At 43.9% G+C, this 13974-nt stretch overlaps 2 protein-coding genes and 1 non-coding gene across 3 annotated transcripts; 1 reads left to right on the top strand and 2 right to left on the bottom strand.

The window, feature by feature from the left end:
* Positions 1–184: 184 nt before the first annotated feature.
* On the bottom strand, positions 185–2979 carry si:cabz01076231.1 (calcium-binding protein 2). Its single transcript, XM_056443305.1, is given in 8 exon segments — positions 185–231; positions 329–476; positions 1477–1586; positions 1673–1816; positions 1978–2008; positions 2397–2508; positions 2654–2716; positions 2897–2979. Coding segments are annotated over 7 exon segments (654 nt in total). The 5' UTR covers position 2716; positions 2897–2979.
* Positions 2980–4260: 1281 nt separating this feature from the next.
* On the top strand, positions 4261–4451 carry LOC130212323 (U2 spliceosomal RNA). Its single transcript, XR_008835287.1, has one exon. It is a non-coding gene; the product is annotated as a U2 spliceosomal RNA (small nuclear RNA).
* A 1669-nt stretch (positions 4452–6120) lies between these two features.
* tmem88b (transmembrane protein 88 b) lies at positions 6121–11340 on the bottom strand. The gene is made up of 3 exons (XM_056442711.1): positions 11159–11340; positions 8466–8879; positions 6121–6407 (listed from the first exon to the last, which is right to left on the bottom strand). The coding sequence occupies exons 2-3, from the start codon at positions 8871–8873 to the stop codon at positions 6123–6125; spliced, it is 693 nt and encodes a 230-aa protein (XP_056298686.1). The 5' UTR covers positions 8874–8879; positions 11159–11340; the 3' UTR covers positions 6121–6122.
* Positions 11341–13974: the final 2634 nt, after the last annotated feature.

The following is a 13974-nucleotide window of genomic DNA, read 5'->3' as shown; positions in this document are numbered from 1 at the left end:
GATACACATTGTATCACTGCAAAACGTTCATCTTTCCCACACTCCTTTACCAATTCACCATTCATAAAAATAAATACAGTTAGGCACACATTATGTTTATGTATAGATGTCTATACCTACTTTTTAAAATATTGCTGAATTGTCAATACTGGATAGTAGTTGTATTAACTATCAAAGGAGAGGTTCAGAAGCGGTGGAGCAGCTCGCGGATGGAGAGCATCATCACAAACTCTGAAGAGGAGGAGAGAGAAAACAGTAAGTGGAGTCAGTGCTGAGTGTTTAAATGCACAAAATGTGAAACACACACACAAACTGAATTTAAAGGGACCTTCAAAGTCAACGCTTCCATCCGCGTTGATGTCCAGCTCTGTTATGATCTCCTCCAGCTCCCCTTTCTTCAGCTTCTCCCCCAGCATGGACTTGATGGCCTCCTTCATCTCGTCCTGGTTGATCTTTCCGTCTCTGTCGAGGTCAAACTTTTGAAAAGATAGAAAGGGATGAAGAGCGGGATGAAGAGCGGGTTGACGACTGTGAGAAAAGCTTTTTTTACGACTGAGACGCTCACATTTTCTGGAGCTTTCAGTCCTTCTACTAAATGTAGATTAAGACAAAAGAGTTTTAGCTCAAGGACGACTTGAATATATGTACACTACCGTTCAAAAGTTTGGGGTCACTTCGAAATGTCTTTATTTTTCAAAGAAAAGCACTGTTTTTTCAATAAAGATAACATTAATCAAAAATACACACTATACATTGTTAATGTGGTAAATGACTATTCTAGGTGGAAATGTCTGGTTTCTAATGAAATATCTCCATAGGTGTATAGAGGCCCATTTCCATCAACTATCACTCCAGTGTTCTAATGGTACATTGTGTTTGCTAATCGCCTTAGAAGACTAATGTCTGATTAGAAAACCCTTGTGCAATTATGTTAGCACAGCTGAAAACAGTTATGCGGGTGATATAAGCTATACAACTGGCCTTCCTTTGAGCTTGAAGTTTGAAGAACTAAATTAATACTTCAAATATTAATAATTATTTCTAACCTTGTCAATGTCTTTACTATATTTTCTATTCAATTTTCAATTCATTTGATAAATAAGTGAGTTTTCATGGAGGGGCACGAAATTGTCGGGATGACCCCAAACTTTTGAACGGTAGTGTATATATATATAAATATATATATATATACATATATATACATATATATAAATATATGTATATATATAAATATACTGTATATACATATATAAATAAACATATATATATATATATTAATGACAAATTCTTCAGTTAAAAATGATCTTAACTCAAGGTCCAGCTCCTACCTTTTACTTTGGAATTGTCCGTTCCTTGAAGTTTTTACACAACCTGATAAAGCTCCCTGGAGGTCTGTAATGTCATAAACTCATTATAATAAACCCTTTCCTTCCTTTCTCCGTAATTGTTTTTAATCGCTTAACTTTATTGACTGACCTGTGCAAAGGCCGACTGCAGCTCCTTGAGTCGCAGCATGTGAGCAGTCTCTCCCATCATCCTGGGTCCCATCAGCTCAGTGAAGTCCTCAAAGTCCATCAACCCGCCCACTGTGGGAGGAGGGGTGCACATTTTAGAGCCGCGCTGCGCTCAACCTCTAGATATTCTTTAGCGGGGGGGTCTCTTATCGGCTCACTTCTCATCTTGATCTATTGAACTATCTCCAGCAGCTCCATTTCCGTGGGCATCTATCCCATCGTCCTCATGCACTCAGCCACGTCCTTGTAGTTCAGGTATCCATCTTGATCGTAGTCAAACTCTTTGAAGGCCTCTTGCAACTCTGTCACAAAGGTCAGGGGTCACGGAGAGATCGGAAACACTTCCAGAAGTGGTTCATCAGATCAAATAATGACTCCGGCTTTCTTATTTTATGAATCAACATGTTAATAATTGCAATGACTGAAATCTACGTGGACACGGAATTGTGGCGATGACGCTTACCGTCCAACTCGGCCTGAGCTCTCTCTCTCTCCTGCAGAAACACACGCAAGAAACCCCACGTTGAACTGTTCATACATTTTTATTATTATTTTGTGAAAAGAAAAATGTAAACTGTGCAAATGCAACAAAAGTACCGTTGCCCCAACTTCTAATCAAATCCACGCGTTGCTTTTAATGTCAAGGATGTGTGTGTGCTTCATTAGTGTGTGTGTTATGCACGTAAATTACAGAAGCGAATGTCGTAATATGACAGAAGGTTCCCACGTATGACCAGGTATACAAATGTCTATATGTTGCAGGAATGTGAGAAACTATTTCAGGAGTAGAGGTCAAAGGTTACCGGGACACAGCAGATGATGGCTGAACCTGCAGTTCAACTATAGGGATTAAATCCCAAAATGTGGGCGTGAGCTGCTTACCGCCCCAAAGACGCTGTTGAGCACCGAGTCGTAGACTTTATTCATGTCATCGGGGGATTCTTTGGACTTCTTCGATGATTTCTTGGGTGTTTCTGACACTGAACCTTTGGCGCTACGGGGACCAATCAAACAATAAATAGCAAAAAGGACAAATGCATATGCGTACATGTCATCACATCTTGAGTTGGCATTGCTTCAAACCAGGAACACACACTTCACAGGTTGAGTTCACTTCCTGTGAGAAGCTCTCAGCGTACCTATCTGTTGCGGCTGAGTCCACAGAAGTGGTGGAGGGGGTCCTCTCTCCTGCGCTCGGCATGCTGGGAATAAACACAGTCAGGGGCCTACAGTTACAGTATAGATGATCAACAGGAAACATCCTTTTTTGGGGATGCATAAGGAAAGGTTCCATGTTTTCAAAAAGGGAATTTATTTAGTTTCACTGCTAATCTTTGAACACCTTCAATGTAAACCCAGTTACTTCAGTGCAAGTTGCTCACCTTGAATAAGTGAAGAAGAAGAAGAAGAGAAAACAACAAGAAGTCGAGCGCCTCTTGTCCTCCTTGCTCGCTGCTCCACTTGTGTTGTGACTGAGCACTATCCGGTCCGCTCTGTTGTTCCTTCCACTCTTGACCTCCTTCAATCCCAGAGGCTTAACAATTACCTGGATGAACCTGTAGCCAACGATGAGAGAGAAAACCCAGCAGCAGTTTGACCGACGTATCCTTCGGGAGGTCACCGTCCTCCCGATTTAAACGTCTGTATTCGGAGGTTCCTGCATGCAAATGCAATGAGTCTCAAATGCCTGTAAAGTTTTCACATTTATCCTTGAGGAGTGGCTCCGGGCTCTTCATTGAGGAAAGTGTTTTCCAGTGTTTCTTGACTGGTGACTTTATTAGTCAGATTGTGTTTAAATAATCGTTGTGGTGACAGAAGTCATGAGGGAACAATGGCCGACTGGAAATGTTAAATAGAAACACAATATTTGATCACAGATGCTAGAGGCATGTTAAATGCAGATGTTATTGGGTCCAGTGGGGACTAACAGAGTGTCTTATGGGTAGCTTTATTGTTGTAGGCCTACTGGGACAAAGTTGTATTATTGTGTATTGGCTCATCACCTCCACCAGCTCTGCTAGACCAACTGTGACAGACTAGTGTACCATATATCACTTATGTAAAGACAGATTGTTGATTTAATCATTTCATTTTATTGTTGTATTCTTTTACTTTTCTTTTTTGTCCCCCCAAGTTTGTTTAACAACCGTGCAGTAGGAAAATTAACAGAAGTTGTGGGGGTCCCTGTTAATGAATGATTAAGACATTTAAATGATCTGAGAATAATTAGTGAGCTGTTAATTTAAGATGCACATATTTGCGTCTCGTGTCTCATCTCAGAGACGTATCCGGGTGGCGTTCCCTCTGTTCTCCACTAGAGGGCACTGGAGCGCAGTTAGTTGTAAACATCCAACTTGACTCCCTCTTATCGTTTCAGAGCGAACTGATGACGTTATCTGAAAGGTTGGGATCGCATTTATGAGTCAGTGGACAATAGACGTGATTTAACTAAGAAGTTAGGCCTCTCTCTCTCAGTTAGTAAATAAACTGTGCGTCTTACGTTCCTATTGGACGAGCCTGTGCCACGTGACCACGGAGCGCTCTGCGGCTGCACACGAGACAACATCACTTTGTTAAAAAAAACGACCGATTTTGCTGCAGTTTTCTTCACTTTTTATTCATCTGGTGTGTTTTATTGTTTCTGTTTCTGTCCCGCGGAGTTTATTTGTCACTGAAACATATTCTGACCCGTGAGTGAGGGACACTGAGCAGAGAATGGCTTCATGCTCTGTGGCCTCTCTCCGGCATCGCTTCTCGGCCTTTTGGCTAAGATCAAGTGTAGTATCTGTTCTTATCAGTTTAATATCTGATACGTCCCCTACCTGGGGACCATATATTAAATTGATTTTTGGAATAGGGAGATGGCTCAGGGGCTTGCTCCGTCCTCTCCACGCATCGACCTGGTATTGCAGTACCTCCAGGACCGGTGCACCCCTTGAAATGTGAAGAAAAAAAATAAAATCTAATTACTCCCGGTGCTAGTGGATCAATTCATATGCAATAGTCTCAAGGAGTCTACATCCGAATGCAGTCACATTAACTTGTAAATAGGCATTTGTTTTTATGATGTTAAAGTTCTAGTCTGCAGTGTTTCTATCAGTAGCCTATTGTGATTATATTTACACAAGTCTTTCATCTGAATCTCACTTAATATATTGATGACTTTTTTCTTTATTGCAGGATGCTATATTGTTGACTTATTTAAACCAGCTGTTTAGGCTGTTACTCATTTGAGGTAAAAATAGATCCAACTTGTGAGCTTTGAAATGAATATACAGCAATGCATGTTGGGAAATGCGCCGTCTTTACTCAAGTAAACTGTTCCATTGAGGTATATTTGTTCGCCTGCGTTTCTAACTGGGTATTCTGTATTACATTCCTCTATCTCCGCCCTTATATCATGGTGTCGTCATGGTGAAGTAATGCCTGTGAAACGGGACCCTGTCTAGATTATCTCAGTCGTCGAGACAGTATGATACTTAAATGAGTTTATCTAAGGTTTAGACACTGGACTCAGAATGTTTTGTTATCTGAGTGAGTTTCATTAGTTATTTCAAATCAATCAGTTCTGGAAGGAAACATTATTCTTTGACTGATTTAATATTTTGTATTTGTATCAGTGCAGACATATGTAACTGTGAATGGCTGCACATATTCATTACTTTAGCCAACATGTATGGGAACCAGAGGCGTATAATATACTGGTATCCATCTACTACTGCAACCTTTTATGCCTTATAATACACATGAATCAGGATCATAGATCATTTACTGAGGACAGACTCATGCCGTTGCACCCTCCAACCGCTAGGGGGCGACAGAGCACATGATCCTTTACTTTGGACTCATGCCATCACAACAAATGTCAATACAGGAAAGATACTCCAGTTGAATCCCAAAACTTTATTTATAAAAATGAAATAAAATGCAGAAAAATGACGAGAAATTCTATCTACTTAACGGAAAACTACATAAACACGTTTTTCACATCGTGTCAAGTAACCGCTGTGAGGTGTCCTAGTTTCACTTTGACTAGTGTGGTTCATTCAGGGGAGTTAAGGTTGAATGCAGGTCTGATTCGAAACTGTTGTCCTTTTCTTTTACCGGACATGATGAGGTTCTTTTGTTTAATTCATTGATGATTTACACAAACACTGTAATTTACTGATTTTGATTATTCAGCGTCTTATTATCATGCTGGCTACTTATTTCTACAATTACACATTTGACCTGATGTGTGTGTGTGTGTGTGTGTGTGTGTGTGTGTGTGTGTGTGTGTGTGTGTGCACGTGTGTCCTCCACTCAAAGACACCATGCTGAAACTAGTTAACAATTTTTTTTGCCACTAACAGCCAATGTGTCCAGTGGAATAATACCAACACATACCATCGTAATTATTATTTATTTTGTATTTATTTGTAATTATACCAACAAATACTGACAAATACCTGAGTACACCATGCACCCCCCCCCTCCCTCCTCTGGCTGTGTTCCTGTTCCTTGCATCCATTGCCTTTTTAATCATCCCACCGGGTTCTCTTGTTCAGTTCCCTTCATATTCTTCATATGATGCTCTCCCCCCCCCCCCCTCGCCCCTCCCCTTCCATCTCACACCCACACCTTTCCTTTCCCGCCACCGTCGGCTCCGTCTCGGCCGCCGCCGCCGCAGCAGCCGGCGCCCCGGTGTCGGGTGGCCGGCAGGTTCTTGTACACGGCCCGGCTGTACGGGATGAAGCACAGGCCCAGCTGGAGGTGCCGGGCCAGGCGGCAGTACGCGGCCAGCGCCAGCACCAGCAGAGGGGTGACCAGGAGAAAGCCCACCACCAGCAGGGCCACGCAGCCCCCGTCGGTCAGCAGGTCCGAGCAGTGGGGGGTCGTCCCGTGAGGCCGGACCTGGGGACACGAGAGGAGGACCAGTTGGAAAGACGTGGTGGCAGACAGGAGCAGGATGCTGTAGAGTGGCTCACATGCACACCCAACTAAAAACTCCTGTGAGCAATTGGGGGTTAAAGGCCTTGCTCATGGGCATCTTCCATCATAGGACATGAAGAGTACCACCCTCGTCCAATCACACTTGGTTCAGCCCGTCTGGGCCTCCAACGGCGCCTTATCCAGTCATAATCATGTTGATTGTTATCTGAATATTGTATGACCTTGTGGTCCTTCAGATTGAGGTCAAAGGTCAGCTGCAGAGCAACTTGGGCTCGCAGATTTATAAACCGGTGAAAGTTTTGGTTATGATGTTCAATTTAGTATTTTAAAGTCATCTTTGCACACACACACACACACACACACACACACACAGATGCTTTTGTGAAGTGCAGAGAAGAACAGATAAGGACGACGGATGATGAGCTCTCTGTTGTCTGAGGTGAGGAGACACCAGGCGGCAGTCTCACTCTCTCTCACTCTCATATGCGCTCAATGACAATAAATACATCTTTATAGGATCTAATGTGTGTGTGTGTGTGTAAACACAGTGTGTCAAAGCATGTCCACACACAGTGACATGTAATGTAATGCGATGCACACGTGTTGCTGAGCTGATCACTGGGGGAGTGGGAGAGGAGGTCAAAGGGTCATTTCAGTGTGGGAGAGGGGAGGAGACAGCGGGCTTAAATCATCCTTATCACACCATGAAGGATGAAGTGAACACTCAAGTGCATAAGGAAAGTGTAGAAACTGCTTCTTTTTTTTTAAATGCGGGAACTCAAGAGGGCGGGAAGAGAATTTATTATGGTAAAGATTCATAATCATTGTTGAAGGAAACGGAGCATGCACTTTTAACATATATAATATAAAGGTTCGTTTAAGAAACGCCTGAAAATGTTAATTTACCAAAAATCTCACACATACGTTTTTACAGAAACATGGTGATGCAGAGTCACAGCCGCTCAGAAAGAAATTCCAGCTGGAGATGGAATGCAAAACAAGGAGGGAGGGAGCGAGGGGAAGTAAGCAAATGAGCCCAAGAAGAATGTGCTTATTTTTGCTTGTGTGAAATATTACACTCGACTGTTATCACCAGAAATCCCCCTCGAATAACCGGTTAAACATTCCTACATTCGAAGAATCCTAAATACTTATCTCACCTGTCTTCATCTCCTTTTGATTCCCCCCCCCCCCCTCTCCAACCTGCTTAATCCCCCTCTAAGATGCTGTCACATGAGGCCTAAGTGTGAGGGAGCAGGGGAACTCTACTCCGCTCTCTGAGGTCACTCAGGAGGTCGGCGGCCTGCAGCGGCGCCATCGGTGTCTGAACCGCGGTGACATTTTGGGGGAGCGCAGGTTAACTCGTGCGGGCTAATTGGTCCAGAAGCTTGTTGGGTCTGAGTTCCACGTCTTCTTTTATGTTTTTAGCCGCCCAGGTCACATTCTTCACATTTTTATAGTTTGCCTGATCCCAAAAGCTTTAAAACCCTCAGATGGATAGCAACGTTTTTTGTTTCTTTTGATGCCTTGCTCCCTAGACTCCTAACCCCTCACCTCCTCCAGCTCTCACATCTCCTCTACATCTGAAGGAACCTCAGATTTATCAGATTATAAAGCTTCTCATCGCCCGGTGGAGCCAAGCCCCGCCCCCTAAGCCCCCAGGCACAACTCAAAGTGATGAGATTAGGACTTTTAAGATGTTTTGTAAAAATAAAAAAAAATGGTTATCGCTATTTCTTTATTCCTCTCACCAATTTCTTGTTTCGATGGAACAAATTGTGTGTAAACATTCATCCTCGCTAACATGCAAACACATTTTCTGTGATGGATGTTGAGATCGAATGACAGCCTGGACATATTTCCAGAGGACAAATATTCAAACAAGTGAATTATTAGTCGGATACATTTTGATATTTATGCATCAAATGTCTAATTGAGGTTGAACATCTACAACCAACAAGTGAAATGCTCCTGAGGAAGCTCCCCCCCCCCCTCCCCCCCTGTCTCCGCCTCTCTTACCGTGGAGTGGCACAGGAAGCCAAACACGACCATGACGATGGCCGGCGTCAGGATGGTGCCGAACACCAGCGCGGCGAGGCAGGCGTTGACGGTGGCGATGATCAGGTTCTGGGCCGTCACCAGCACGGAGCAGGCCCAGCAGTCCAGGGACCCCCGCAGCTCCAGGGGCGCTTCGCCGCCCCTCCCCCCCCCGCCGCCGCTCTCAGCCGCGGAGTAAGGAGGGGGTACGACGGCGCGCGAGGGCGCTTCTCCGCCTCCGCCCACGACGGCGGTGGAGGCCAGCGAGTTGGAGTGGTGGAGATGCTGGAGGTGGTTGCCGTGGGGATGGTGGTGATGCGGCGGCAGTTCCTCAGAAAGGTCCAGGGCCTGGTGGTGGGCCCCCTTCTCTAGAGTACCGGTCATACTCATGGTGAACTGTGGGAAGACAAATAAACTCATCAAAGGTGGGAAATGGACATTTTTAGTTGATTGTTAATCAGCCCCAGCTGGGGCTAATCTGTGTGTGAATGTGTGTGTGTTCCTGTCCCCATAAAGCATGTATGGATGTCTTCGTCACAATAAACACATTTAAGGAAGCCTTATTAAGAGAAGAACAAAATAGTTATGGCCCATAAAGTATATCATGTCAGATTTTCTTTCTCGAAAATGTTAATATCAGCCTCAGAGATATAGTCTCGCTCTCCCGTGTAGACGAGGTACGTCTGAAAAACACTTAAATTATCAATTATTAACAAGTCATTATCTCACCAATAAGTAATCGCACAACTCTGGCTGTTTTCATTTAAATTGTCATTAATAATAGTATCTTATTGATTCTGCTTATCGTTTTTTATTGGTTCCTTTTGATCATATGGTCAGAATAAAAAGGAAATTAATTCAGAGAAGAATCACCGTTATTATTCTCGTATGTCTACACATCGTCTTTCTTGAGCAGCAATATGAGAAGTTCTAAAATCTTAAAAATACATTTGAAGTGTCTACGTGATTATATTATGAGACTTTTTTTTCAACGGAGAGACGAGGTTTGAGACGCTGCTCTTAAAGAACCGATAGCAGAACCACGGACCCCCGGGTCTCTTTGAGCAGCACCTCCTCCCAACAAGGGTCAGTGGGAGGGTGTGAAGGCACTTTTTGTAAACCTTTTCTGTAAATATTGTATTTTATTTCTTAATTTTGACTCATTCTTCATAGATTCACGGGTTCCGGAGTCATCGCGAGTTAAAATGAATTCGGTTTTCTGACAGATTCAATGTGTGCAGCTGTGTCTGGTGAAGGATATCCGCACAGGTCAAAGGTCAAAGGTCAGGGGACGGGGGACATGTCTGAGTAACCGGGGTCAGCTGCCCAAAAAAACTAGTCATGGACAAAAAAACCTGTGAGTCAATACAACAGACGGGTGAGGGTCGCTTTCACAGTTACAACATGAAGATATTTCACTCTTAATGGGTCGTGTGTTTGTTTTGTTTTGAGTATTATTACCGATAAAGTTATTACCACGTTCGAGAACATAGACGGAGCAACAGGTGCTGTATTGGTGGTGGCGTGTGATGGGTCATATTATAATAAAAACAATATTATTGCGTTATTTGTTGCTGCTTTTTGGGTACAACGAGATGGCCTCCTTATTCCGCCCGGCAACAGCTGTTCAGTGTCTTCCACTGGGACAGCACAGATATAACACCCCCTCTCTGAGCGGAGACATTACGCTCATGTTGGGGCATTTATTAGATAAATATGCACTTGAAGCGGAAATCCAACGTAGTAATATAACAAATTTAAAAAAAACAAATTGTGCTCTCACTTCCTATTGGCTGAACATCAGAATACATATTTACAACGTCGTCCTGGGTGCCTGAGCGTTTGTTTATTCTCCACACCAGTTTCCCCCATTGTTGTTCAAAGTTTTGTTTAAAAGTGGAAGGTCGTATTGGAAGGACCCGTAGGAAAGTGTGTATGCGCACACGCATGTGTGTGTGTGTGTGTGTGTGAGGTGACTCATTGTGCCCCGTACTGAAAATACATTCAGGCTCTCCACCCATTCTACTCACTCTTCTTAATAGGGATTGAGGAGCATTTCTTTTGAATAATGCGTCATCCCATTGTTTGAGCAATTCTAAATCGGGGGGGAATATTGTCCAATGTCGGCATGTCGTCACCCAACACACCTTCCTGATTGGCCGAGCACCCTTCATGCCATCGCGTAGAGATCAGATTAGCAGCTCGTAGTTGCGGTGATGTCACGCTTAGATGCCGAAGAGGGGTTTTCTGTTGTTCCATCATTCTATTATTCTATTGTCTGGGAAAAAGCCAGTGACATCATTAATTCCATGTCCCTGTGACCTCGTCCACTTGTTGCTTCGCGTGTGTCAGTCAGATCTTTTGTCTCCTTTCATTTCAGACGTCCTGGTTGAATGATAACGTGAAGACGAGTCTCCAGAGCGATGCTCTGGTCCTCACACCCATACGCCTCTCGCTCTCCGTCCTCCACATCATTCCCTCTTTTCTTCTCCACTTCCGTCCAGTCGTCTACACACACACACACACACACACACACACACACACACACACACACACACACACACACACACACACACACACACCCCTCACACTTCAACTCAGTCCTTTTTTTCAATGCTCTTTTTTCCCTGCCCTGGTTTCTGGAGACAGGGTGAACTTTACTTCCCCCCTCTTACCTTCCGTCAGGTCGTCTTGGCGACGGTTTCCTCTTGAAGTCTTATCTCTGGCGGTATGCCGGTATGTCGGGGTCCTCCTGCTTCTCCTCTCCGCTCTCAGAGGAGCTGATTATGCCCCGTGCAGCATCAGATGCCTCCGACACTGGCTCTGGTCTTTGTTTTAAGTTTGAACTTTCAGTGTGTGTGCGTGTGCGCCCTCCTCCCCATCTGATGCCGTCTCTCCTTCCCTCCCTCCCTCCTCTCCTTCCCTCCCTTCCTCTGGCCCTCACTCCCTGCATCCATCCCACTTTCTCTCCACCCACAAGCCTTATCAGACCCAGGGCCTTACTCCAACCACTCCTCTCAGCGCATGCATCCCCCCCCCCCTCACATATCCAGGACATCCCCCCCTCCCCCTTTTACCCTGTCTCTGCTGCAGTGGGGGGCTGGGTGCTGCCTCTTGGGGGTCAGCGCGAGGGGCCGTTTGCCTGATAAGTTGAGATTTAGTAGAGCAGAAGACGGGGGGGGGGAGTCGGAGGGGAGAGGCGCCTCTTTATTCGGCTTGTGTACTTTGTCGTAAAAGAGTTCAAAGGTGTCGCTTTAGGATCATCGCGATGGACGAATTACATTTGTCCACGAGTTCAAATGTATCTGTGCATGTTTCACCAGGTTGTTGAATTCATCTTCCATGATCTGGATTTTGTCTTCACTAAAGGAGCGTTTCCTTTTATTAAATATTCATATGAATATATATATATATATATATATCGGGGTATTTAGACTGATCCAAGCCAGGCTTACTTATCCCATCTGTGTGTGTGTGTGTGTGTGTGTGTTCCTGAGCTCGAGGGCCTCACTTAAATGACACATGAAGAGTAGAAACAGTATTTTCCCCGTCTTGAAGGACATCAGGAGATGTGTTCAGATAAGAGCTCAGACTCTACGGCATACAGGATTTAGATATGGAGGAGGATGAAGTGAAAACAAAGATACATGGAGGAAGGCGGTCATCATATAAACGATAAAGGATCAGAGCATAAGCTCAATAAATAGCGTGATCCTGATATTCTTGCTGTGCGATTCTTCTGCAACAACAACGTGGGTCTGAAAGAGCAGCGTTTTAATATCTGCATCCACATGAGCTCGGGGAATTGTTTTCATACAATCATTTCCTATCGAGTTCAAGGAAAGCGGCATTCAAAAAAAAGTTGTTGCTTGGATACCGCCGTATTTAGTGTTTCGCTCATCCTCTCATCGCCACCTGACTGCAGAGGGGTGGACCACGGGGACTTCCTGTGTGGCTTGAAGCAGGATTTCCTCCGGTCCGTCCAGTGATGCTCGGCCCCCGACGTGACCCGAGGGCCACGGTGACCTGCCGACGCTTTGTCACACTTTCTGGGAAGAGACACATTTCACATCCCCCTTTGTTTCCCCCCGTTCATCCAGACACACATTAGTGTTTTAAAGAGTCGACACGGGGACGTTTATGACTGTTCAGCACTCTACTAACAGATTCTGCAGCACATTCATGTGCGGTATACACGGAGGAGAGAAGGACATGTGTGTGTGTGTGTGTGTGTTATGCAACATAGTTTACAGTCAAACTCATGTTCACCGTGGGCCGCATCAGCATCACGGGCGCCCTCAAAGGGTTGTAACTGAAACATATAAAACTATAAACTACTCCCGAGCATATTGTTAAATAACTCTCTTTGCATTTGATTATTGTTTATTTGAGTGTAGAAATATTAGTTTGTCTGTTTTCAATTTAAAATTGTTTAAATCTTATTTATTTTATATCTGTATCTTACTATTCTATTTGTTTTGCCTTTGTAAACTTTGTTTTTAAAGGTGCTATATAAATAAAGTTATTATTATTATTATCACTATTATTATTATTATTATTATTATTATTATTATTATTATTATTATTATTATTATTATTATACATAAGAACATTTCTCTAACAGAAATCCATTTAATTTGAAACCTTCAAAATAAAAGCACAGGATATCTTTCTTAAATTTCTTCATGAAAAGGTGATCATATGTCTTTTCAAGCCATCAGGGGCCACATCAAATGACGCGGCGGGCCAGATTTGGCCCGCGGGCCTTGTGTTTGACACCTGTGCTCTAGTAGTTTACGTTAGTTTACATTACGGCTCTGTGTATGATGTTTAAAGGTGTTGTTTGACTCTTGTTAGTGAGGAAACCTGAAGTCTGAGCGTTCTCGCTACTTCCTGCTCCACCTGTGAAGTCGCGCCGGCCCTTCACCTCCTTCCTCAGTTTACCCTCTGGATGGAAACGTTGATGTGGCCCTCAGCCTTTTTATATTTCTTCACACGCACCGCTAACAATAGCCGGCTCAAGTTTGGGACGCAGGTGACAAAAAGCTGTGACAAATGTTTGGCACAGGCTGTGGGATGTGACTTGTTATTGTGGGGGTGGAGTAAAGGGGCTCCCAGGGGGGGGGGGGGGGGTGAGAAGAGTTATGCCGTACACATTATTACTCCTTTTGGAATGTATGGAGAAAAATGCAGAAATTGATGCTTTGAAGTTCAAGTTTTAAGCCTTCAATGTCAGAATACTGCATATGATATGAGTTATAGGGGCGGACCGTATGAAATACAGTGAGACTGATGAGTTCATCAACTTTCAACGATGTTGCCGTCCTGTTTACACCGTGGTAGGCCGTCCTTGTAATGCCTCCTCTGGGTTTATCATTTATGCTTTATGCCAATATTTGATGTGTCAGGTATTGGCTGTAATTCAGTGGTTAAGCTAAAACTAGAAATTCCTAATTGGCTAGTTTACCCATAAACTGTATTTTCACAAAGA

This window comes from Pseudoliparis swirei, chromosome 21 (genome assembly GCF_029220125.1).
Source record: "Pseudoliparis swirei isolate HS2019 ecotype Mariana Trench chromosome 21, NWPU_hadal_v1, whole genome shotgun sequence".
Classification (NCBI taxonomy): domain Eukaryota; kingdom Metazoa; phylum Chordata; class Actinopteri; order Perciformes; family Liparidae; genus Pseudoliparis; species Pseudoliparis swirei.
The sequence above is the reverse complement of the archived record's forward strand: the minus strand, read 5'-3'. Positions and strand labels throughout refer to the sequence as shown.

Excerpts from the sequence above, each read along its gene's own strand:
- tmem88b (XM_056442711.1), bottom strand. The coding sequence starts at position 8,873 with ATGAGTATGACCGGTACTCTAGAGAAGGGGGCCCACCACCAGGCCCTG. Across the intron at positions 6,408-8,465 it reads GCTTCCTGTGCCACTCCACG|GTCCGGCCTCACGGGACGAC; the intron begins GTAAGAGAGGCG and ends TCGTGTCCCCAG.